The sequence below is a fragment of the Lithobates pipiens genome, unplaced genomic scaffold, assembly GCF_037356315.1.
Source record: "Lithobates pipiens isolate NorthernLeopardFrog02 unplaced genomic scaffold, aLitPip1_a1.2 Scaffold_8, whole genome shotgun sequence".
Taxonomy (NCBI): Eukaryota; Metazoa; Chordata; class Amphibia; order Anura; family Ranidae; genus Lithobates; species Lithobates pipiens.
The window spans coordinates 499,136,829-499,163,607 of NW_027507903.1; the positions used below are offsets into that span (position 1 = coordinate 499,136,829).

Here is a 26,779-nt window from a genome sequence, read left to right on the forward strand (position 1 = left end):
AAAAATGGATTCAATTAAAAACATTTCATTTAATCTGAAAAAAGCACAGAAACAAGTTCATAAATGTCCAACACAATAGTGAGGAATGCACTTACTGTTTGATCAAATAAAGATCCAATGTGGGAATAAAGCAAAAACGGTAACACACTATACCGCCTTCCTTCTGGAAACAAGGGGTTAACTCTCAGCTGTAAATCTGTTTTCTGATAGTCAGGGCGTAAAGGACTCATAGCTCCATGCTGCAGTGTGTTGGCGATTTGTTTAGAACAGGCTACTGTCCTCTTTAAGGAAATGTAAACTGAGATGTTCACAGTTTAGGATGACCAGGGGTCAGGTAGTGCCGTGTCAGAAAAACAAATCCAATCGCGGTGAGCAGTGTCCTGCAGCGATCAGAGTGACACAAGGTTAGTGTCCCATACTACACGCCATGTGGTTGGGAGTGGGAGGAGCCCGAGTGGCCGGAAAAGCAGTCCGTTCCGAAGGGTAGGGCGGTATGCAAGGCTCAGTCAGTTGCCGTGATGACCGTGACTGACATGTTTCGCGCGCCTGCGCTTTGCCAAAGTCACGGGAGTCACTGGCAGAGTGAAATATAAAGGCACAGCAAACGTTGGGAGGTGGACCATTCATATGTCTAAACTGAACGTAGACTTAACCCCTTGTTAAGTGCTTCATATGGTGAGAACACAATGGCTTAAAAATACTACACTTGTGCAAATAACAGAAAATCCATATGTATAAATATAAAATATATAAAAAACATTATATATACACATGACATACATAGAATAAAATAAATGTAATTGGACAAATTAATTAGCTCATCCATACATCTACTAATAAAAAAAAAAAAAAAAAAAAAATATATATATATATATATATATATATATAGTAACATTTATTTATAAATCAAAAAAAAAAAAGGGATACAATAAGAAAAATACATTTTCTATATAAAACTCCTCTTGAAGGTAGGCAGTCCAGAGGAGTCCTTTACACCCTGACTATCAGTCAACAGATTTACAGCTGAGAGTTAACCCCTTGTTTCCAGAAGGAAGGCGGTATAGTGTTACTGTTTTTACTTTATTCCCACATTGGATCTTTATTTCCTCAAACAATGAGTGTATTCCTAACTATTGTGTTGGACATTTATGAACTTGTTTCTGTGCTTTTTTTCTGATTAAATGAAATGTTTTTAATTTAATCTATTTTTAATTTATTTGTGTTGAGTTCCATTGAGTGCTGATTTTAATACTGTATTTAAAGTGACCCTGTCAGATAACGTAAATTAAGAAGACTCCCTGCTAAACAAGAGCAAAATAATGCTTCCTGTAGAGTTTGGCAGGCATCGACAATTTGCAACTGCCTCCATTCACTACTTCTTCTATTGAAATGCACAAAAATCTCACTGTAAGGGGGACATTTCTCTTCACTTCCTGTCCCAGAATCACAACCGGAAGTAAATCGTTTCATAGCGAGGGGAAACTTTCCGTCACTTTCTGTACCATGGACACAGATCACAATTGAAACCCAGCAAGGGTATTATCTGAAGCTAATTTTGGCTTTACATACACATTCATAGCTTCAGATGTACAAGTGCTAGGTCTGCACTCTGCTTGTGTAGTTTTATGATGTGTGTGTTTTTTTTTTTCTTATTTAATTTTGCAGTGGGAGGTGGCAGAGGCTGTGCTCGATGTTTTTTACAAGCTCCTCAGAGATTATGAGCCGCAGCCTGAGGATTTTGTGGACCAATTTGTGGAGATGCAAGGTTTGTGTCCTTTTTCAATTTAATGGTAAAGATGTTCTGTTATTGTCCTGTTACTTGCTTTTTTTTTTCCCTCAATTATGCAGGATAATAATTTGTTGGGTAAAGGTAAGCTAAACCTATCTCCAGTCTAAATCCTGATTGATAAGCAGCAAGCCTTGGGTGTCCCAAAGTGTATGACAACCACATGACACCTCCATTCTCACCACTAGTAGGGAATCTGAGGAGGCTATGGGTTCATGTGAACCCTAACCATAAACTTCTACTTGTTACATTTTAGTCTGTTAAATATACCATTGCTAGTGCTTTGCTGTATCTGTTTTAAAAAAAAAATGCCGGTTGATTTTGCCAGAAATCCAGTCAGCTTATAATTTCCTGTGCTGTCTGACTTTGCTGCACAGTAATCTAAAAGGGGGAATGTGCTTTTTAGCCCTAACACTCCTGTCCTAAGGTGCTCCTCCATAGATGCAGTGCAGTAAGTGAGCTTTGTCATTCTAGGACAGGAAATGTGTTGCTAGCAGAATCACTAGATGAAAATAAAGGCAGAAACAAATTCAGCCGCCAAATCTGAAGACTGGTAGGCTTCAATAAATTGCATTCATGTTTTTCGGTTTAGTTAGGCTTAAAGAGCCACCAAGTCTAAAATATGAAAAGCTGGTTGGTGAGTCTGATTTTAAAAGTCATAACTTCAGTGCATACTTGAATCTGTGCACCCAAATCTAATATTTAATTACACTGTCTTTTTTTTTTGTTATATTGAATTACACCAGCTTTTATACATTTTCTCTGGTCGAGAGATCATTCCCTAGCATATTTTATGCTTTCAGTTGTGGAACAGAATCCATGGATGAGATTTCTCTACTGGAGTATGTGAGAAAGAAGTTGGTGGAAGATTTAAGTAACCAGCATTTTTAAAACTATGAAACATAACTTCTTAGTGGATTGATCGCTTAAATAAACTGAACATTTTCTTTACAGCCGCATGTTTGGTATTCAGCATTCATTCCAGCTTTTTACTTTGTTTTCAGGTGAAGAGAGAGCTGCTTTTAAGCCTCCTGGTTTCACCCTTATGCATCACCTTCTTAATGATTCCCAGACATTAGCACTGTGCCTTAGCCTGCTGGAAGAGGGCGTCACACAGTTGGACACCTACTCGCCTTTTCCAGGTAATGTGGAGAAAAAGTTGGATTAATTGCTTTAAAGTGTCAGTTAAAGCTAGTAGTTCACCAAAAATTATCACCCAAAAATAGGGTTTTCAGCATTGTACTGAAATAACAAAGTGCCGATTAATGGCTGCTGAAAATGCCCAGGGATTTGGCCGTGGTTTTACCTTGCTTATGGTGCGCATTTCATAGGTCATGTGACTCAAAATTTTTGCTGTGTTTTCAAAGCATTTCAATGGGGAGGTGCGTATTATTATTTTTTTTTTCCCCTAATGACCAAGCAGGATTTTTTTTTTTTTTTTTTATTCTTTATTTATTTACCATTTTCATCATTACAAAACTAAAAAAGGAGACATTATCATAATAATAGAACATATATAACAACAAGACATAGCAGGATTTTTAACACCGCTTCAAAAGGTTACAATAATGGCCGGCAATTAATTAATTTGAATTCAAATTTATGATATTAATAAAAAAAGTTGAATCTAATACAATTATTTACAAAAAAAATCTATATTTTTTTCTAAAATAAACCTTTGGTTTCGGCCAAGTGCATCCTGAATTTTCACAAGAGGCTGGTATACATGGAATAGGGGCACGTCTCAGTCCCGAATTGTACACACAGAGCCACATTTATTTGCGCACAGGACTTTTACCCAAAAAGGTATAGAATGTACAAAATAATTTATTCAAAGATTTTCTCTCTGTGTTTCTACGTGCTTTCACTCTAAACTTGCTTTTTCAGGAGAGGCACAGATGAAAATCTGGAGATAGAAACACAGAGTGGTAATAAAAGTTCAAAAAAAAAAAACACGCTTATCCAGCCAACCAATCCAAACTTACGATTAAATGATAATGGCAGGAGACCTCCACATATATACCATAGTCAGGTGGAAAAACCACACTGAATTAGCAGGTCCTTCAAATGTATCTCAGTATAACAGGATGGGCTGAGACACCCCGTGGTTCATACATTTCACCCTGGGAGTTGAGGAGGAACGGGAGATAAGACACTCGCAAAGCATGCCCCCTAGACGGCCCCAAAGGCCCAGTGGAACTCTGCACAGGCCCTGAAACTGAAGAATATCATAATAAGCCTTCAACAGAAGGGGTCAGGAAAAATTGATCACAAGATATATTAGTACCCTAGTGTGCTGGGAGTGATACCACATCAAAAATAAAATAGAAACATAGAAAATCTAGAAGGAGAGTGCACTAACCAGTACAACTACTGAGTGAATAAGTGATCAATAATGATGAGTGAATGGTGAACAAAGGCCTGTAAAATGCTGGCTACAAACCATCAAGTAACTGCCAGAGAGACTGAGATAAGTGATTAGAGTAAAAGCAAAAAAGGGGTGGCCATAAAGGTGAATTCTCCTAAAAGTGTAACCATCCAAAAAGGTAATGTTAGAGAAGTTCCCAAGTACCATTGATTAGGATACCAGGGTCTGTGGAAAGGAGGAAGGGAATCAAACAGATCCCATGAAAAGCAAATCAACAAGTGAACAAAAGCGTGAGCGATAAAATGTGCATAATGCAGTAATAGAAATAAAAAAGCATCCCAAAGATGGACAAAAAATAAAAAGCCTAAAAAATAGTGTATTACCCTGTGTTGCCCAGTTGTCAGAGACCAACAGGATAGTTACTCTTTTAGGATATTCACCTTTATGGCCACTCCTTTTTTGCTTTCACTCAAATATCTTGTGATCAGTGTTGGCCCCGACCTCTTCTGTTGAAAGCTTGTGTTGAGACATTAAGTGATCAAAGGAGAATATCGTTAGGTCTGAGGTGATGTCTGAGAGAGACTTAATATGGTACCTGGCCCATAACACAGGGTCTGGTATTTCCAGAAAGTGTTGTAGGTTGGGATTGTTCCCCAGCAGGGCGTTCGAGATACAGCGGTCTGAGGATACTTTTCACAGGTCAGGCCTTCCCGCCAGGCTCTAAGAGTGGTACATATGGAAGGGGTTAGGTTGTATGGAGCCTTTAGACCCCGCAAAAGATTCGACAGCGCCTCCGCAGGTCGCAACACCGCAGCCTCAATGGCCCAAGCCGAGTTGGATCTATTTGGAACAAGCCACCAGAATGCAGTGACCAATTGGGCCGCAATGATGTTTTTGTGACAATCTGGGAACGCTAAGCCCCCCTGCCAACTAGGGCACATTCGTTTGGCTAATTTAAAGCGGGGGGACGTGGAACCCAAAGAAAGGAGGAGAAAATGTTGTTTAGTTAGGAAAAGAATGATTTGGGGATCCATTGAGAGGAATTAAGAAACAAGTATGTAAACTTGGGAAGGATTTTCATCTTGATGAGGTTAACCCGACCCAGTAGGGACAGAGGGAGGTTCTCCAATTCTTTCAGTTTGGCTTTGACTGAGTTAATTACTGGTGGCAGGTTCATTGGAATGAAGTCAGTCATGTTCCCTGAAATACACACCCCCAAATAGGTAAACTCGTCCACCCATTGTAGCTGAAGAGAAGCCAAGGCCTCTTTTTTTAGCATCGGCATCAATAGCCAGCAGCTGCGACTTTGCCCAATTAACCCTGAGCCTCGTCACTATAGAGAATTCTTCCAGGACTGACAATACCCCCTGCAGAGAGGAGCCTGCATCATTCAGGAAGAGGAGGAGATTGTCTGCATACAAGACCACCCTCTCCTCCAGCCAGCCCAGCCGTAAACCTTTAATGTGTGGCGAGCTAAGTAATTTTCTAGCAAAAAAATACAGATTTTAACTTGTAAGCAACAAATGTCAGAAAAAAGGCTTGGACATGAAAGGGTTAAAGCCTGTTTGACCCCCATACTGAACAGCTGGGAGTCCATGATTTCTGGTGAGTTGGGATACAAGAGGGTGTGTTTCACATCAGAGTGAACTTTTGAGCACTTCAGCACTTTTATGAAGATTAGAGCACAAGAGTACTTTATTTGGGACTTCATTGGCATTATCATACACTTTCGGATCAATTCATAATTTCTTTTTGTAAGAGCTGTAATTATTATTACTTTGTGTACAGCAGCTGCAAATTCACGTTTTTTATTTGTTAGAGATAGATCTCTATCTTAGTGCAAGTATTTATTATTTGTTATCCTTTGATTTTGTTTGACATTTTTTGACAAGCTAATTTGACGTGTAAGCACTGGTATTTACCAGATCTCTTGCGTTGTCTATGAAAAACTGTGTTGTTGCCTAATGTTATATGCATTAAACGATTATGCATAGAAACAGAGGATTCAACTTAAAAGCACATTCTCCACTGAACTCTCTAGACTTCATAGGCGAGTTGGCATGAAAATGGCTCACTGCCAACAATGCAAGACTACTTCTGGTGTAATCTTTTGAGGATTGCCCAAGCAGCAGGTTGCAGTGTAAAGCATTGTCTGGTTCCTGTACCACTTCCTAGGTACTTGAGGTGTAGAAAAATGCAGAGACTATCCATTTTGTTGGACGGTCTATATTAGCCACCCCCCCTCCCCTTTGATGTTTTAAGCACCGCTGTCGCTTCTCAAATGTAAATGCGAAGATTTGTGGCGGCAATAGAAGACTGAATACTTACCTCCTATGCAGGTGGCAAGTCCAAGTCTGTGGCGCTCAAATAGTACAGCCTTTTGGAAAGTTTTCATCACTTGACATTTCCAGGAGTTTTGTGTCTTCTGCTGCATGCTCTGTTACCTGTTCAATTGTTCCTCCCGCTAGCCCCTCTGTTGAGTTCTAATTGCAGTGGGAAACTTATACATTCATCACTCCTGTAAATGTCAAATGTGAAGACTTTGCTGGAGGCTTTAAGGCAGCAAAGCTGGCACTAACCACTCACCTGTCCTGTTTTTCTAGCCCTGATTATAATAAAAAGACGATCTACTTTGATTCCTTTAAAAGGGAAAATTACACTTTCTCAAGTCGTCTTCCAGGACGGCACCCTGTAGGCCTGCCGCCCTGGAAGACTTCCCAGAAATACTGTTACCGGTAAGTGTAACAGCGTTTTTTTTCCCCATTCAGAGTCCCCTGCCAATCCACTCATACTCTCCTCTGTAGCGATGCCATGCAGCAACTGCCCCATGCCAAAATATTCAGGGTCTGTCCAATGTTGGACCCTAGAGGGAGCTGCACCTCCTCATTATGTGACCGTGTTTGGACATAACATTTGGCTTCTAGGCCTGCACACAAGCACTGCTTCATGGGAGAAGGTCTGTATGTTCCCCGATATAATGGAGGAATGAGAGAGGAGTATCGCTGAAGCTGGAAATCCCTGACTGGTTTCTCCTAAAGCCTCATACACACTGTCAGATTTTCTGCTGATTTTTGTCTTCAGATTTACCAAAACCATGTAGTGCAAGGGCCATCCTGATTGCATACACATTGAACCTCCTAAGGTTTGACCTCATATTATATGGTTTTGGTAAATCTGAAGACAAAAATCAGCAGAAAACTGATAGTGTGTATGGGTCTTTAGGAATGCTAGCACCATAGGTCCACAGTATGTGAGGATGTCGCACATTTGAATTTGTTAGCTTTTCTTTCTTCCTAAGAAAAGTAGGTGCAGGTCAGTGTGTTTGTGTTTTTTTTTTTTTTTTTTTTTTTGTTTTTTATAGTGATTTAGTTACCTTTTTCAAAAGTATTCTTAGGCCGGAGAAGTTGAATGTTGTCACACACTGTTCAGATCCTGTGTACCAAGTCCCTGAGCTCATTTTAAAAATCATTTCCTCAACTTATGCTTTCTAGGCAAGAAGCACTTGGAGAAAGCAGTTGCTTTTTGTTTCATGCTCCTGAACCTTGCCCTACAGAAGGAGAACCTCTTCATGGACCTACTGCGGGAAAGCCACCTCTCCCTCATTGTCACACCTCTAGAACAGCTGCTCCAGGGCATTAACCTCCGATCAAAGAAGGCGGATCATGTGGTGAATATTGCAAGGTGTGCCAGGCATTATTTATTTATTTTTTTTATTGTTTTCAAATAACTTGTTCAAATAGATAAATAGTTATTGCATTAAAGCTAAACTTTAGACAAACAGCTAATTACACAGATGAAATGCATACATACAGTATATAGAATGTGTTTTTTGTTTCCCCCCCAAGTGATATGTCGCTGCAAAATTTCATAAACCCATCTCTGTAATAAAGAAACTAATATTGCACTTGTGTAAAATAAATTGAAAGCAGCAACAAATGTGAGATATAACAAAAAACAATATATATAAAAAGTAAGTTGCGCTGAAGAGAAAAAAATAAAATTTAAATCAATATACAAAAAGTATAACAAAAAAGGGGGTCTATAGAGTCCAAACGCACAAAGGCTAAGTTCACATAGTCCAATGGCTATGGGGAATAGAAACTCCTCCAGTGGTGCAAGAGAGGGAAACTAGAAAGGAAATCCTCCACCTTAATAGAGACACTGACACACAGGTTAAGATGTATTAGTACTCTTATCCGAACACTGGGACCCTCTAATTACAGTCAAATCAGCTTCAGTACATCCACCTTTAGCAAGGTCCAAGGAAATGCAGTGGTGATGGTATATAATCCATATACAACTCCTACAGACTTGGACTCTGGTTACCCGAACATTCCAGCCATGGCTCAAATAAAATGAAAAAGAGCTCCAGTAGTGTAAAACTTACACTAGCTTAAAGGAGTTTATTGGGCTAAAAACTGTACTTGCACATTTCCAACAAAGTAAGGCAAAACAGCAACAGATAGAAAAGCGCGATGACAGGTAAGTGTCTTCCACTCCATCTACATCTAAATGTAATACATGCACATTTCCCAATGTTTATTTTTCCTTTTACATATGCTGAAAGTACAGAAAAAATATTTGATGTGCCTGAAAAATTTTTTCTCTGTGACATAACACAGGATATTAACTAGCATAAGTAGTGTGTGGCACTCTAACAAAGCTGATAGGCCTGTTTTTTCTGGTCTATTTGCGCTACCTTCACCAGTTTCAAAGTTATGTCCCTAAATAAGGGATTGCGTCAGTTTTCACTATACTGTAGGAAGAGAAAAGCTCCTTTGTCTGGCTGTTAACCCTAGCAAATCCAGGGTTAACAGCCTTCTACATGATCCAGCTATACAATTTTCTATGCTGTGTCTGACACAGACACAGCATAGAAAATAGAGCAGATTGCGCCTAATTCACAAAAAGGCATACACCCACTTTAACTAGGAACTGGATCTGCTCCATGTTCTCAATTTAGAAGCGTGGCACAGGTTTTTATGCCTGTTCCTCTCTGTTAATTCTCCAGTGTATTTTTGCCTCTATATTCCAAAGCATGCATTGTCAGTCCTGCCTAATTCTTTTCTGCCGCATTGCAAAGAACACCGGCCTCCTCTCCCCCTCTTATTCTTTGTAACTCCATCTTGTGCACTTTTCTTTTACAATATATAACAAAAAATATAATATTTAGTGGTATATTTAGGTCTCCCATTTGGTCCATGTATTTTGTTATATCAGTTTGCTAAATGCAAAAATCTTTTTAGAAATTCAGAGCTGTCTTTTGTCCTCTGAACACATCTTGAAGGCTAAAATGATCTGAGAGTCGGGATGGTTGAGTCGTTTAGCAAAAGACAATGGGCATGGCTGACATCACTCACTGAAATGTGTGTTGTCAGCCCACAACAAAACTTTGGAGCTGAGTTTATTTTCCTGCAGATCAAAATGTATTTTTTATTTTGTACTTGCTGGGTCTTCAAAATCATAAAACATGGATAAATGTGCACATTGCCTGTGAATAAGCAGTGAATGGTGAAGCTGCAGACTGGTGATCTAATCTCTGTCACTCTGCTTTCTCTTCCACTTAGCATGTCCCTTGTTAGCACAGGGGCCCTGCAACACAACTGATAGGCTCTTTGTTCTATTTTTTTTTTTTTTCCTCTCCTATTTTGTGCTCTGCTCTACCAAAAAATTACAGTAGGCTGATCCCAATCCTATTCGGCTACCTAAATTGCTTGCATTTAACAAAATAAATTGATGATGTATTTATGAATACAGACCTACATTCATTTGTGTCCTTTTATATCTGACTTTTCAGCCTTTAAAGTTTAGAGATTCACAGAGCTTCTGTTGCAGTACACACCAATCTGCAGTATGTATAATACAGTACATCCTAGGTCTAACAGTCATAACTTCACAAACTGCTGTTCATGAGTTTATTCATACAGTAACAGAGGAGGTAAAATCATTCGTAAGATGGGAAACCTTATAAAGTATGGTAGGCATAACGTTAACAATAACATTGCTCTTCATCTGTTTCTCAGGTACCTTTATCACAGTAACAGCAACCCTGAACTGGCCTTTGAAAGTTCCAAGATCCTGCATAGTATATCCTGTAATGTCAACATACAAGCCAAGCTTGTGGGCGATTTTACCCAGGACCAGGTAGAAATAAATCTTTGCATCAATAGATACTGGCCAGTTTTACGTGCGTCTTTTAATGATGAAGCTTAAAATGTTTAATAGAAACTGATGCCTTTCAGACATTTATAGTGTCCCACTCCCTGTAAATTTATACCTGTTTTTTTTTCTTTCTTTTGTGGCAGAATATAAGCCAGAAACTGATGGCTGGTTTTGTGGAATGTCTGGACAATGAGGATATAGAGGAGGCTGTTATTCCCATGGATGGTAAGTGCACCAAGGTTGTGGTTGCTTTTTGTCATTTTATTATTATTATGACAGGTTTACTGTACTAATGATTCCAGTGTATCAGAGAAATGGGTTGAAGAGAGAGTCCAGGGAGAGTCCGTTCGTGTGTACACATGTCCGACGCACAAAAGTTCACGGATGCTCAGAATCAAGCAGGAGCCGTACTGGCTATTGAAGGTCCTTTTTCTCAGCTCGTTGTATGTCACTACGTTCCCACGTTCAGAATTGTTGGCCAACATTTGTGTGACCGTGTGTATGCAAGACAAGTTTGAGCAAACATCCTTCGAACAAAAATCCATGTTTTTGTTGGCGGAAATTCCGATCGTGTGTACGGGGCATAAGACTAACAAATTTGGACATCACTAACTAATTTGAAGCTGAACCACATCTTACAGTTTTATAATCAGTTAAAGTATTTAGTGTTTAACTTTTGGGAATAAGATTTTACTGAAAAGTTGTCCATTGTAGGCACCCCTGTTAGTTTTAAGTGGTTTGTCTCTACCCTCTAACTGCTATTTTGTCTGAACAGCTTGGTTGGTAAATAAGTTGAAAATTTACAGATTTACTGGCTGGGTCACCAAGTGAAAATAGGGGGGAAAAAGCCTAAAACAAAAAAAAAAGAATACCAATGTGGCCACCACATCTAAGCATTGGTGACGTGCAATTTAATACTTTTTTGGGGTTTAATACCTGGTGATCCTGTTATGTTTTAGCTGTCTCACTGCACTTCCTGTAATAGCATGACAGTGCTAACCACAGCCTCCCAATGCTGTGAGAGCTTACTGTGTACATTCCTATATTGCGATACATTGCTACTCTAGGTCTTGCTGGCAGCCATGCTTGCTAGCCTGAACCAGGTACCTGATTTGACAGCAGTTCCAGCAATAAGGTTAAGCTGCAAGGAAGCCAGGAATCAGACAGTGACCTACTCACGACCCTGGCCTGAAAACTGGAACACCAGGTTAGATGTGTTTTTTTCTGAATTGTCATGCACATTCATTTTTTTTTTAGATATGTCAATTATTTCTGTGTTTCAGAACCTGAACAGGAAAGTGAGCAGGCCTCTGTTCAGTACAAAACCAAAATACACATCCTGGACCTTCTGATTACCTCTTTGGAAATGAAACCACCAAACCTGGCCCTCTATCTGCTGGGGTTTGAGCTGAAGAAACCAGTCAATACAACAAATCTTCAGGACTCTGGTATGTTTATTCGAACTCCAGGTTGGGTAGAACCCCCCCCCCCCTCCCCCTTGTGGTTTGTCCAGTCCCTTGATGCCCTGGGGGGTCTTTTTTTTGAGTGATCCTCAGTGATGCAGAGCGGATTACTACAGTGCTGTACTCTGCCATATTCTCCTGCAATACCAAGGAAGCTTGAGAAAATGCCTCCAAGGGGTGTGTTTTGGCACCCTGGGTTGAAAGCAATTGGGTGGAATTAGTAATTGCCTGGAAAGTACTTATCTATGCCTCTAACTGTTTATACTTGGCTACAGATCACTGCTTTATGTATCAATGACATTTGGGGGGTTTCTGTGAGCCACAATTTCAGAGTTAATTCTGAGAAAACTGAAAAGCTTTGATTACAGTGTTTTAGCAGTCTACTGAGAAACATTTTCAACTGATTTTTATTTTATTACAAATCTATTTGATTTGCTATTCTAAAATGATTAATCGCTTTCACAAATTTTCAGGTGTTTTGGGCTGCCCACGAACCTGTCTTCACTCTATTCTGGATATCCTTAAGAAAGGGACTGATGGACGAACGGGGCCAGTTGCTGTTCGAGAGTCCCCACACCTGGCAGAACTGTGTTATCGGGTATGATAAAGAGAACTTGTGAAGGCTCTCCTGTCCTAATGGCAGTTTCACCTATTTCTGATTGGCGGTGGCTTCTTCAGTAGAGCTTTCTCTGAAGATTGGGTTCCACTTACCATGGTGTCTAGTGAGGACTTTCTTAGTTGCCTGACGAAAATCTGTTGTGCCATGAAACTCCTCTGTGGTTCACCCTCCACCACTAATACCACCACAATGCTTATCAGATAGGTGGACTCCAGAATTCAAATGGTCAATCTTGCTTGTGTATGGCTTAATCCAAAGGTACCAGCGCATATATATATATATATATATATATATATATATATATATATATATATATATATATATACCGTATATACTCGAGTATAGGCCGACCCGAATATAAGCCGAGGCACCTACTTTTACCACAAAAAACTGGAAAAAGTTATTGACTCGAGTATAAGCCTAGGGTGGGAAATGCAGCAGCTACCGGTAAATTTCAAAAATAAAAATAGATACCAATAATGTTTTTGAATATTTATTTCAAAGAAAACCAGTAAACTATCTCTGTAAAAAAATATAAAAGTGTAAAGAGGGTCAATAAAACAATATGGTATCAACAATAACTTTAAAAGTACAAAAACCTTAGCTCATTCAGCAACCAAGCTAAAACACAAGAGTTAAAATCCTTCAAAACTGGATTCCTCATCATCTGTATGTCCAAACAGAGCTTCAGCATTAGCTGGTGTGAGATTATCAGCGTAGACATTGTCATCATCACTGAGTTCGGAGTCATCACTATCACTGCTGTCGTTCTCATACAAAGCGCTGTCTTCACTGCCATCCATAGCATTACTAATGCCACATTTCTTGAAGGCGCGTTGCACCATGTCCTCCGGAATCTCTTCCCATGCATCACGAACCCACTTTGCTATCAATTCTATGTCGGGCTTCATCAGATTTCCACCTTTTGTCAGTCGGGCTTGACCAGATGACATCCATTCATGCCACATCTTTCTCACACGGTCTTTAAAAGGTTTATTTAAACACACATCTAGCGGTTGCAATACAGATGTAAGCCCACCTGGAATAACGGCCAAAGTAACTTGAGAAGATTTTGCCATTTCTTTTATGCCATCAGATGTGTGGGCTCTGAACATATCCCAAACTAGCAATGATGGTTTTTTCTTTAAGGCTGCTCCTGGTCGTTCTTTCCAAATTTCTTCCAGCCATTTTTTTGTTCCGTCTTCATCCATCCAGCCTTTCACATGTGCGCGCACTGTAATTCGTGGTGGGAATTTGACCTTTTTAGGCAAGGTCTTTCTTTTAAAAATAATGACAGGCCGCAGCTTTGTTCCATTAGCCAAACATGACAGAACAACTGTGAAATGATTTTTTTCATTTCCTGTGGTTCTGAGAAAAATAGTTTTGTCTCCCAAACTTGCCACAGTTCTGTTGCTTGGAAGATCAAAGGTCATCGGTGTTTCATCCATATTTCCAATATCTCCCAGGTCATAGTTATGGATCCTTCTTTGTTTTATGATGAATGAATGGAATGACATCACTTTTTCATCAAGGTCTTTTGGCAACTTCTGTGAAATCTTTGTTCTTTGCCGCAAACATAGGGCAAACCTATTCATGAAGCGGGTACACCATCCTGCTGACGCAGCAAATTTTTCAATGCCTGGTGCTTTTAATTTGTCATCTTTAGCCATTTGAAGGGCACGTAAGCGAATTCCCATGCGTGTTACGCAGTAACCATTTTGACGACACTCCATAACCCATTTATGCAATTCAGTCTCTAGAGCCCCATATGAAGTTGTTAAACCACGTTGAGCTTTTTTTGCCTTTGGAATCTTTTCCAAGTCAGCTTTCTTTTTCCGCCATTCCCTCACTTGTTTTTCATCAACACAAAATTCCCTACTTGCAATACTGTTATTGCTTTCTTCTGCTCTTGACACAACCTTAAGTTTGAAACCAGCTTCGAATGACCTGCGTTTTTCTTTTGGTCCAGGATTACCGGTAGAAGTGTTGGGATCCATTTCTAACAGGATAAAAAAAAAAGACTTGTTTGGGTACCTTTTGAGGCCTAATGCAGGCTGATATTACAGAAAGTGATGACATGACTGTTTGCATAGAGCAGCCTGTGTTAGGGCTCATAATATACCGTACATTCTACCAGTGTCCTGCCTGTGCCCATTAAATATACAGCCTGCCTGTGTCCATTAAATATACCGTACAGCCTGCCTGTGTCCATTAAATATACCGTACAGCCTGCCTGTGTCCATTAAATATACCGTACCGTACAGCCTGCCTGTGTCCATTAAATATACCGTACAGCCTGCCTGTGTCCATTAAATATACCGTACCGTACAGCCTGCCTGTGTCCATTAAATATACCGTACAGCCTGCCTGTGTCCATTAAATATACCGTACAGCCTGCCTGTGTCCATTAAATATACCGTACCGTACAGCCTGCCTGTGTCCATTAAATATACCGTACAGCCTGCCTGTGTCCATTAAATATACAGTACAGCCTGCCTGTGTCCATTAAATATACCGTACAGCCTGCCTGTGTCCATTAAATATACAGTACCCATTGTAATAATGCTCTGGATAACACATTAGACACATACCGGTATACAGCCTGCCCATTAAATATACAGTAACCATTGTGAATTTTCACTCACCTCATGATGCTGATGTCCCGCTGTGATGATGATGTCCGCAGACAGGGCCGCTGATAGAAATCATGGGGCCCCGTACAGCCTACCTGACGGGGCTCCCTTCAGCTCCACCCTGGCCCCACCCATTGCCCCTCCCCAGACCCCGGCGCCGTCTATGGATACCGTAATATAAATTTACCGTAGTGTGCTGCCATTCCAAAGGTGGGCATCGTTTTAAAGCATGGTCTGTTTGGTACCGTATCTATTCACCACTCGGTGCAACATCTTTTATATTTAACAAAAAAAAAAAAAGGGTACCGGTATTCTTTTGTGTTTACATGTGCTAGAATTCATTAAGGCTGGGTTCACACTGCTGCGGCTACGAGAACCGGATGTCATTCGCACCGCACTGCAGTGCAAAATCACATCCGATCTCTGTGCGATGCGAGTTCAGCCATACAGATAGTATGGCTGAATTCGCATCGTACCTGCCCCAAACTCGCACAGGACCCTTTTTTTTGGTCCGCAGCAGAATTGGATCGCATGGGTGTTCACACCATACGATCCGATTCCTGTCCCAGTTTGCAGATCGCACTGCGATATGCGATCTGATCTGGGGGTGTCATTAACATTTCACTGACACTCCCAGCAGTTCGCATAGGGCAGTGTGAAGTGCCGCTGGGAGGTATGCGATGTGGGAACCCGCCGCGGATTTGCGGCGTTCCCGCATCTCTGCAGTGTGAACCCAGCCTTTTGAAACATAATTTTACGGTAATAATTGCACTTTAGGCTGGGTTCACACTGCAGCGATGCGGGAACGCCGTGAATCCGCGGCGGGTTCCCGCATCGCATACCTCCCAGCGGCACTTCACACTGCCCTATGCGAACTGCTGGGAGTGTCAGTGAAATGTTAATGACACCCCCAGATCAGATCGCATATCGCAGTGCGATCTGCAAACTCGGACAGGAATCGGATCGCATGGTGTGAACACCCATGTGATCCGATTCTGCTGCAGGCCAAAAAAAGGGTCCTGTGCGAGTTTGGGCCGGATGCGATGCCAATTCAGCCATACTATCTGTATGGCTGAACTCGCATCGCACAAGGATCGCATGTGATTTGCACTGCAGTGCAGTGCGAATCACATCCAGTTCTCGTAACCTCTGCAGTGTGAACCCAGCCTTAAAGGACAAAATTGCTTAAGATTTAAAAAAAAAATCAGGATTCTATACATACAGGATTTTAATCACTAAGGTACGGTAATCAAAAAAGCAGGTCAGTTTGTGTCATACGGTATTTTTTGGCTCTCACCTCAACTTCAGGATGACTGAATCGCCCGGCCCCTGCTCTCTCTGCTTCTTGTTATGGTAGTCGTGCAGAGAGAGAGGATTGGGCATATCACTCCGCAACACACAGCAACCTATCCTAATGCTGAGCGGTGTGCGGAGCGGAGGCAGAGGATGTATTCCTCCGCGCCCGAAAAAGCAGAAAGAGTCCCCCACTGCAGTGACCTATCCTAATGCTGAGCGGTGAGCGGCGTGCGGCGCGGGTGCAGAGGATGTATTCCTCCGCGCCCGAAAAAGCAGAAAGAGTCCCCCACTGCAGTGACCTATCCTAATGCTGAGCGGTGAGCGGCGTGCGGCGCGGGTGCAGAGGATGTATTCCTCCGCGCCCGAAATAGAAGAAATAGTCCCCCCCGCCACTGCAGCCGTACAGCACATGGAGAAAAAAAAAAAAATGTACCGAACGAAAGGCAGCAGAGGGGATGGTGCTGAGCGGTAAACTTACACAGGGCAGTCACCAGCGTCAGCCAGCGGCATGGCCCCGCCCCTTTTTCTCCTCCATCTCCGGCAAAATTTCAGTGACTCGAGTATAAGCCGAGGCGGCTTTTTTCAGCCCAAAAAGTGGACTGAAAAACTCGGCTTATACTCGAGTATATACGGTATATATATATATATATATATATATATATATATATATATATATATATATATATATATATATATATATATATATATATTCTCCTAAAAGTTCAAATAAGCCGAGATTTTTTTTAAAAAGCCTATCAAAATAACGCTAAAAAGAGAAATGCCACCACAAGGCTAGTTGTGGCAACAACAGAAGAAGCAGTGGGGGGATTGTGGCTGCAACAAAAGTATGAGCAGTGGGAGAGGAAAATTGGATTTGTGATTATGAATTGTCAGGAGCTGGGCATTTACAGGAATTCATAGGTTGCAGTACAGCAGTCAAAATAGTGTTTATTATTAAGACTGCTGGAAAGGTAAGTGTCATGGAGCCAGCTGGCTTAAAGCTGTTAGTCCTTTTTATAAACTGAAGGATCTGTTTGTTCCATTGGTTAACCGCACACTGAATTATCATTTCAGGTGATCTACCAGCTATGCGGTTGTTCTGATACCTCAGGCCCAACCCTACGTTACCTCCGTACCAGTCAAGATTTCCTGATTACCCAGCTGCAGCACCTACCTTTCTCTGTGGCAGGTAGGCTATCTTTATGGGTGCTGAAAGTGTGATGTGGTTTAAGTGAACCTGTTTTTCAATTACTTTGCTATCCTTTAGGAAATATTTAGAAATGCTAATTGTATCTAAACCGTATGTGGAGAATGTACTTTTTATATATATTTTTTTTTCTCTTCCCCCCTGAAAATGATCTGTATTCCAATTCACTTTTATACTCCACCTCCTCTGCTATAACTGTCACCACTATGCCAGGTGGCGGCTGGTGTTGAAGGAAAGTGGTAGTGTCACCCCTTCCATTGTGTGCTCAGACTTTGCAATTCATCATATGTTCCCTGAAGCAATGGGTGTTTTGCAGCCATTACAGGGAATGAGTGACAGAGGATTGCTATAGAGGGCAAAGGGGGGCAGGATTTGGGATCTATTTGAGTTGGCTCTGAACCACAGAGATTTATCTATAGTGGAGTCCTAGTCCACTTTACTGATTTTAGATGAAAAATGCCCCCTCCTCTTCTGAATGGCATAGAGGGAGGTGGCTTCGTAGTTTACAGAAGATAATTGAGAAAGCTGCTAAGATTGTTCTTGAGATTTCCATTTCCTTCACAGAAAGTAACAGACACAGGAATTCTACGTGAACACAGTTTTTTTTTTTTTTTTTTTCTTTCTGTACTTACAAAAAATGTTTTTGGCTAGAAAAAGAAAACTATTGCAGCCACCACATCTAAGGACTTGTGAGCTGCAAAATATTATATAATTGTTGGGTTTATATTATTTATATACATTTATATTCTATTTTTATAAATGTTATATTTAAAGAATTAAATATATATATATAAAGTGATAAATGGAAAATATGTGCAAAACCTCTCCTGAAAGGTTGTTTTAAGCACAGTTGAAGTACAGCCAAAGCTTATTTGTCTGTACTTCTATTGTGGGTCACATAAGCGCAGTTTGTTCTGCACTCGTTTGACCCATTTTCAGCAGACAGGGGCTGAAGCCTACTGTCTCCCGACGCCACAGAGCCGGTCCAGGCTCAGGCAAGATTGCGACCATATGGCTGGGATCCACCCACATGCCTCAACAGGCACCATTCTCAGCCTCTCAGCAAACTGCTGAGAGCCTGAGCCAGCCGCTGCCACCCCCTTCACAGCCCAGCGTTCTGTTGGGGGGGGGGGGGGGGCAGAGCAGAGAGCTCTCTTCTCAAGGATCCCTAAAAACCGAGTGATGGGCAGTGTTTGATCGCTCGGTTCTCAGTGTTGGAGCCAGCGGGGGACAGATGCAGCATTGGATCGGTGCTGCAGCCACCTAGGTAAGTATGAATCTGCAAAAAAAACAAAAACAAACCCTTACTTCTAATTTTTAACATGGTGCATTCTAATGTAATCTAATTTTTATTTTATTTTCAATTTTTTTTATTTTAAAACATCCATTTTGCAAGAGATCTGTACTTGTGTCTGGTACTGATATAAATGTGATTTCCCCCGCCCCATCAGAACATGAGATCGCCTCTCTAAATCAGATGTCCTGGCTGATGAAGACCGCGTCCATTGAGCTGCGCATTACATCCCTAAATCGCCAGCGTTCCCATACACATAGGCTGCTTAGCTTACTGCTAAATGACATGCCTGTGCGACCATATGCAGGTGAGGCCCAAGTTTACAGAATGATGATTTATTTTATATTCTGCACTGGATTAAATCATGCTGTATATTTTCATAGTTATTATTGTTAGGTTTACATTAAAGCAGAACTAAAGCATCTTTTTAAAAATGCAGACATGCTGAAAGTGCAAGTTACTATTGTGCTTCTGTGCATGCTTGCAAATATGTGTTGCCGTTTCATTATCCATATTTTGGATTGGCCATATTCTATTTTTCCTAGTCTGTTCATCAGCAGTAGTGAGCGGTAATGGAGGTGCTACCATCTGAGGGAAGTGATGTAATCATTCCCCCATAGGAAGTCCCCTGTGGAACAAATTTCATTGTCTTCAAGAAATCGACTATGAAAAGCACCCGTACACACAGGCCGATTGTCGGGCGGCATTCAGCCCGTGTGTACTGCAGCCGGTCCGATAGAAGCTGGTCGAGCTTCTATCAAAGGTACGTGACCGGAAAAGGTCTGCCGACCGGCTCCTGCTATACTCTCTCAGCTTATGGCTGAGATCGCTGACTGGAGTGTTCTAGCACAGGGGGCATCCCCCTATCAGAACACAATAGAACAGCAGGGAGAGATCGCTGTACTAACATTGGATTGTTAGTACAGTTGCTCCGCCCTGAGCCTTCATAACCTGCTAGGTTGAATGGGAAAGAAATAAAAACTAGCAGTGTGTACTAGGCTTTAACCAATTCAATATCGGGCTATAGTCATATGACGTCCGCAGATGGGATCTCCCATCCTGGGGGGGTGTCATATGACGTCCTCGCTGGCTCTTTACCACGTGACCGGCTGTGTCAAATCACAGCTGGTCACAGAATGTAAACAAACCGCAGTAGCGAGATGTTACCGGGTTCTCCTCCTCACACACAGATCGTGTGTGAGAAGGAGATTGCGTTAACGTATAGTTACCTCTTACAGTACTCACCAAAACAGCCCCCCCCCCCCTCCAATAAAGATTACCTGTTACCACCCATCACCATCACCCGAGTACCTTTCGCAGCCCATCGGAGTACCTGTCACCACCCATCAAAGTACCTGTCGCAGTCCATCTGAGTACCCAGGTACCAGTCACAGTTCCTCTGAGTACCAGTCATCAGCCCATCAGAGTACCCGGATACCTATCTGTAGCCCATCAGATTACCCGAGTACCTGTCACCTGGCTGTCAGCATGCCCGAGTACCTACCTGCAGCTCATGCCTCATAGAATATATGTTGGGGTGTTTGCTTTCCAAAATGGGGTCATTTTGTGGGTAAGTCCACTGTCCTGGTGCTCCTAGACCTTGAAAAGTGTGATAGGTAGGAATGAAATGAGATGTGTAATTTATGCTCCTAGAACGCCTGAAGGTCCTTCTTCAATGTTGGGCCTCTGTATGTGGGCTGGCTGTGTAAAAGTCTCACACGTGTGGTATTGCCATACTCAGGACAAGTAGCAGAATGTGTGTTGGGGTGTAATTTTTGCTATATACATGCTATGCGTTAGAAATATCTTAGAAATTGACAACTTTGTGTAAAAAAAAAAAAAATGGTCTGGGAAGGAAGGGAGTATAAATGTCCTGTATTGAAGTGGTTAATAGTGCACTTCTATCCCTACCCTAATCCTCCCAGTCGCTTGCTCTTTTATTAGCTATATGTTTTACTTAACTGTTCTGTGTAGTGATGGTTGCTGCCCCTTATGTAAAAATAGGAGTATAGGACATACTAAGCAGGATGTGTGAAAAGCCTATTATGTCTGGGCTTTGCACCTAGCAGAGATTGAAAGAGAAGTATGGGTTGGGGTGTGTGTGTTTTTTTTTTTTTTTTTTTTTTTTTTTTTTTTTTTTTAAATCCTACTTCCCTAGGTGGATGCAGCATGGGTATGATGCTGCATCTGTCCCCCGCCGGTTCAAAGATGGAAAACTGAGCGATCAAACGCCTCTGATCGAGCTGGTGACTATCAGTCAGCAGCTCTCTGTTCTGCCCCCGATAACTTCAGCACTGGGCTGTGGAGGGGTGCGGAAGCAGTCTGCTCAGGCTCTCGGCAGCTCGCTAGCGCACCCTCATGGGTACCCCTCAGCACAGGGCTTGCTAAGGGGGCACTCAGAGAAGGGGCGAGTTGTGGAGAGTTCCGGGGGCCCCAGAAGAGAAGCTAATAATAATAATAATACTATTGCACAGAGCAGGTAAATATAAACATTTATTTTAGAAAAAAATACCTTTTATAACCACCTTAATTTATGTATTTTACATCTGCCTGGCGGTTAACCTCAAGGTAAACTTGCTTTTTTAACTCTTCCATTACAGGTGTTTGCTTCATTTGCCAAGGAATTTTACACAGCTGCTTTTTTGTGTATAGAATTTTTTCGAAAAATCTATTCCAGTATAATAACAGTTTTGATTTCAGCCAAAGCATAGAAGCCAATTTGGAGCTAGCTTGAAAGTGCTTTCTGACAGTTTTCATGTAAAGTTATGAAAGCGGTTAAGTTCCTGAGTGCAATCCTAATTTTCCATTTTGTTCAAACAGCAGACGGTGAATTGGGAATGGAAGAAGACAGCAGGAATGTTAGTGCTTTTCTTCATTTTGACACCACCTCCAAAGGTAAAAGAAAAGATTTCTACTTTTCTCTTTGTAGAACAAAAAATAGATATTTCAAGGGGCATGTCTATGACTGTCTAGGCTCACAAGAAGTGATTTTGCTAATGTTGGCCATTATTCCACCTGGGAATGGTGGAGAAGATGGGGTTCACTGCAGGATACTCCAGGTACAGCAAAGGCCACTGGGGTAGAGGAGAACTGCTTCCTCCTGCCTGCTGCTGATTTGACAGTATTCTCTCACCTTAGGTAAAGTCACTGGACCAGATCTCAAGGATGGCTTTTAAATTATAAATGGTGGAGCTTTTTTGAAAACCATACTGTTGCTTTGTTATGACATGCCCACATATGTGCATGTAGACTTGTAAAGTTACTGATTAATCTACTTTAATTCTCCCAATCATTGTCTATGTAGCCCGTAGAAAGATTCTGAGCATACTAGACTCAATCGACTTCGGCCAGGAGATCCCAGAGCTGCCACAGTTGGATTTCTTTGACCGCAGCCAGATAGAGCAAGTCATGGTAAACTGTGAGCACAAGAACCGCCAAGGACAGACAGTTTGCAGCATTAGGGTAAGGCAACTTTTTCTGTTAGGAACGCTACTCTCTCTAATGATAAAAGGTGTGCCACATGTTCACTTACTAACTTGTCTGTATTTGTCAGCATCTCCAGCGCATTCTGTTGGCAGAAGTGAATGCCTTACAGGGAATGGCAGCAATTGGGCAGAGACCTTTAATCATGGAGGTAAGTTATCTGTTTAGCCATCTGATTAGTGCAGTGATACATACCGTGTATTATATTACCAGTTTTTAAAGAATACAACTAAGCTGCCAGTATGTTTTTATTTTGGGAAGAGACCACTGCAAATTTCAGGAGAAAATAAATTGTTTGGCCAGCGAGGGCAAGTGAGCAGCCTTCTAAATTATGGTGTTCAGGTGTTAACCAGGGAAGTGTCTTCTTAGTGCTGCAGCATACAGAGACATTTCAGACAGTTGTTTGCTTCCAACCCTGTGGAACAGTTTGGGAAAGGCATTTTTCTGTTCCAGCATGGCTGTGCCCCTGTGCCAGCTCTATAACACATGGTTTGTTGAGTTTGTTGTGGAGGAAGTCATGTGACCTGCATAAAGTTCTGTAATCAACACTACTAAACTTTAGGATACATTGAAGCACCAACTGTGAGCCAGGTTTCTTGTCAAACATCAATATTTGACCTCACAAATGCTCCTTTGGCTGAATTTGTCTCCCCAGTAGAGTGGAGGCTATTCTAGCCACAAGCAGGATCCACCTTATATTTAATGGTTAAGGTTTTATGCCAAACAAGCTCGAGCAGCCCCTACCCTGTTCACCTTTAGGAGAACCTAGAAAACGTATTTATTCAGAGAAGCCTATCCCACACCCACCTAACAACTGTCCCGGGCCACCCCATCACACCATTCTCTGCATCTATTACCTTTTGTACCACCCCCTCCCTTTAGAACGTAAGCTCTATGAGCAGGTCCCTCCTGTACCTTTTGTCTTGAACTGTACTGTAATTGTGTTGTCCCCCCTATACATTGTAAAGCGCTGTGTAAACTGTTAACGCTATATAAATCGTTTATAATTATATATAGGGGGTGACCATCAGGTATGTGTAGCACCCTTGTCTTAAACAGGGCTACATGTAAATTTAGCTGTGGTAGCTAGCCTGGCTAATTTGTAGTCTTTATGAATCAAATGGGTTTCCTCCTGTTTCAGCTGTGGCTTCTCCCCTTTGTCAGTAGGTGACACTGTTGCCTTTGACCTTCGTTTAATGCGCTATACAGTGATTTCAGGTTATGAATAAACATACTTTCCTGACAGACTCCATGGCAGCAACGTGTGGGTTAAGTCCCGCCTCCACTACCCATAGGACACTACTCCCATAAATCTTTGCTCCCTGCCCCTGGCCGTGTTCTTTTTTTGTCCTCCTCCGAAGGACCCAGAAGTGGTCTTCCTACCTGAAGATTTATCATCCCCACGATCGAGGTCGGCCGGTCTGCGACTCTGGGTCTGGAAAGTCGCATTACTCCGCTAAGCCCTAGCTATTAGCAGGGTATGGAGTGGGCAGTGGAAGAGGCGCTGTGAAGAAGCCCATGTCCTGGCCACTGGCAGGCAGGCTGCGCATTGGTCGGATAGCCAGCTATTAGCAGGTGACCTGTTTTGCCCCCTGGAAAGTCCGGTGTCATCTTACCTTATCTTCGGCCGAGTGATCGATCGTGGTGGGAGTGGTGAGAGGTTCTAAAAGTTCTTTATGGCAGCAGTTTTTGTATCTTATTATCTGTCTTCGTTTGTTTCTGTTTGTTTGTGTGTGCAGGCATGGCGGCTGGTTCTTCCGCGTTCCAGCCGCCGTTCTACTTCCGGGTTTGCGTTTTCGGCCGTACTGCGCATGCGCGAACGTGGTTGAGATCGAGGCTTGGTTTCGCGCATGCGCGATAGCGGCAAATTGCCGCTATTTCGCGAATGCGCACAGGCACGGCGGTGACATCACAGGGGCGGGCTATTTAAATGTGGAATTTGTCTGCAAGCTTTGGGAATGCTTGTGGGCTGTTGCGGTGACTTCCCCCTGCCTCTGTGTTGCATCCACTGGTAAGTGGCATTCTGGGATAGGGAGGCTATCCCTTCCCTGTCCCTTGCACTGATCCCTTGTCATCTTTTCAGCGCGTATGGATATCGCTGAGGACATGGATTCCTTACCGCCTGCTTGTGGCCAACCCTCTCATAAAAGGTATTTCTAATGATCACCTGAAGGTCTGGTGGGGGAGGGGTATTTATCTGTTAGCGACTCCTCCAAGTCGCATCACCGGCACTCCTCTTCCAAATCTAAACATTATGGTTCCTCCTCAAGATCAGGACACCGTAGTGAAGAAAGATCGCACTCCTCGAGGACTCAATCTAGTCACTCAGCTAGTGCCTGTTGGGGGTGTAGAGCTCTTGTACCGGCAGGAAAATCTTTATGCGACCCTTGCTACGCCAAGGCTTTCAATGAAAGGGGTGACGCGGATCAACAACTTAAAACCCTGGTGGAAAAAGTTGTTAAGGAGTCCCTCAGAAATATTGAGGGCCAGTCCTATGTTCCCCCGGCAGAGCCGCCACTTTCTCCAGGAAGGGAGACTCAGTTGCAGGATACTTGGGAATCCTCTGCGCATAGCCACCCCTCAGCTGTTATATCTGACAGTGACTCTGATGAAAGTGATCCCTGTGTGGGCTTTGATTTCGCTCTACTGCCTCCTCTGGTCAGAGCTGTTAGAGAGACACTGAACTGGGAAGATTCTGTGGCTGCTCCTTCCAAACAAAGAAAATTCTTTAAGCAATTAAAGAAGGAACGGATTAATTTTCCTTTTATCTCTGAGCTAGGTGAGATTATCACAGATGAATGGGGCAAGGTGGAGAAGATAAATTCCATGCTATCAAAGGTTTCGAAACTCTATCCTTTCAATGAAGAAGAGGTGAAGCATTTGGAGTCAGCGCCATTAGTAGACGCAGCAGTCATGAGGTTGGTGAAACATGTCACTCTTCCCTTAGAGGATACCGTGTCTTTTAAGGACGTTCTGGACAGACGAATTGATGCTGATTTGAAGAGAGTGTATCTCACAGCAGGAATGGCCTGTAAGCCAGCGCTAGCTCTGGCCGCTATGTCCAAAGCAATGGAGATATGGACAGATAGTGTAGATGAGACACTTAGAAATATCTCTGAAGATACAGCTAAGAGCTCCCCTATCCAAGAGCTTAGGCTGGCCTCCGCCTTTCTTGGGGAGGCCTCTATCGACATTATACGCCTGGTGGCTCGGGTGATGCTTTCTTCTGTTAAGGCTAAACGGGCTCTTTGGCTCCGCCCCTGGCTGGCAGACCCAGCCTCTAAACAAGTATGGTGCCGCATCCCCTTTGAAGGGTCCTCCCTTTTCGGCAATAAGTTGGATGAGGCTATTACCCGAGCCACTGGTGGGAAGTCGGGGTTCCTCCCCCAGGACCGGCGTTTGCAAGCCCAGAGAAGGTCTTTTCCAAAGAGACAGTACCAGGAACGAGCCAGGGAAGCTCGCAGTTACAGACCAGGCCGTGAATTTTCCAGGTCCTGGAAATCAAGACAATCCTCTTTCAAAAAATCTACAAAAAGTGATTTGAAGGGAGAGAGGGAACCAACTAAATCCTTTTGAGGTTGGGCCCGCTCAGACAGGGCAGGTGGGGGCTCGTCTTTTACACTTTCGCCATGTCTGGGCGGCCTCGATCCAAGACTTCTGGACCGTCAAGACCGTCTCCTCAGGTCATGTTTGGACCTTCAAGGAATCTCCCAGACTCAGATGGGTCCCCACCTCTCTCCCGGCCTCAGACGAAAAAAGGCTAATTCTTCTAGCCTACGTGGAATCTTTGTTGGCTCAAGGCACCATTATCCATGTTCCAGTCATTCAGCGAGGCATGGGAATCTACTCTCCTTTGTTTATGGTCCGGAAAAAGAGCGGGGCCTGGAGGCCGGTCATAGATCTAACCCACTTGAACAGTTTTATCAAAAAAGAAAAATTCAAGATGGAGTCTTTATCCACAATTCAACAATCTGTCTAAGCAGGGGATTGGATGGTCTCCATAGACCTCAAGGACGCCTATTTTCATGTCCCAGTTGCAGTAAATTACCAGCAGTATCTCCGCTTCTCCGTGGGCGAAAGCCATTTTCAATTTACTTGCCTTCCCTTCGGGCTATCAACTTCTCCTCGTGTATTTTCAAAAGTATTGTTGGCAGTGGTAGCTCTTCTGAGAACCAAAGGGATTCGTCTACATCACTACCTAGACGACCTTCTGTTGTTGGCTCAAGACAAGGATCAACTTCTGGTACACAGAGAGCAGGTCATCTCCACCCTACAGGAATTTGGGTGGATCTTGAACTTGGAGAAGAGCCAGCTGGTCCCATCTCAGCGGCTGGTGTTCTTAGGGGCCCTATTCAACACTGTCAGAGGCACCATCTCATTACCAGAAGAGAAGTTGTCAGTGGTCAGGGACAGAATCCGTCCAGCCCTCTCTGCCTCTCGTCTCCAGGCTCTCCAGTGCCTGAAAATT

At 42.6% G+C, this 26,779-nt stretch overlaps 1 protein-coding gene across 2 annotated transcripts in view; it reads left to right on the forward strand.

The window, feature by feature from the left end:
• NUP205 (nucleoporin 205) overlaps positions 1-26,779 on the forward strand; it is a 133,404-nt gene that overhangs the window by 48,922 nt on the left and 57,703 nt on the right. The window contains exons 16-27 of one of the 2 annotated variants that reach the window (XM_077469197.1): positions 1,666-1,765; positions 2,791-2,928; positions 7,646-7,835; positions 10,178-10,298; positions 10,460-10,541; positions 11,600-11,764; positions 12,253-12,377; positions 17,402-17,516; positions 18,986-19,135; positions 21,652-21,723; positions 22,133-22,290; positions 22,382-22,462. In XM_077469197.1, the coding sequence (XP_077325323.1) occupies positions 1,666-1,765; positions 2,791-2,928; positions 7,646-7,835; positions 10,178-10,298; positions 10,460-10,541; positions 11,600-11,764; positions 12,253-12,377; positions 17,402-17,516; positions 18,986-19,135; positions 21,652-21,723; positions 22,133-22,290; positions 22,382-22,462 (1,497 nt within the window). Of the gene's footprint in view, positions 1-1,665; positions 1,766-2,790; positions 2,929-7,645; positions 7,836-10,177; positions 10,299-10,459; positions 10,542-11,599; positions 11,765-12,252; positions 12,378-17,401; positions 17,517-18,985; positions 19,136-21,648; positions 21,724-22,132; positions 22,291-22,381; positions 22,463-26,779 lie in introns of both variants that reach the window. The other variant, XM_077469196.1, reaches the window with a different exon arrangement.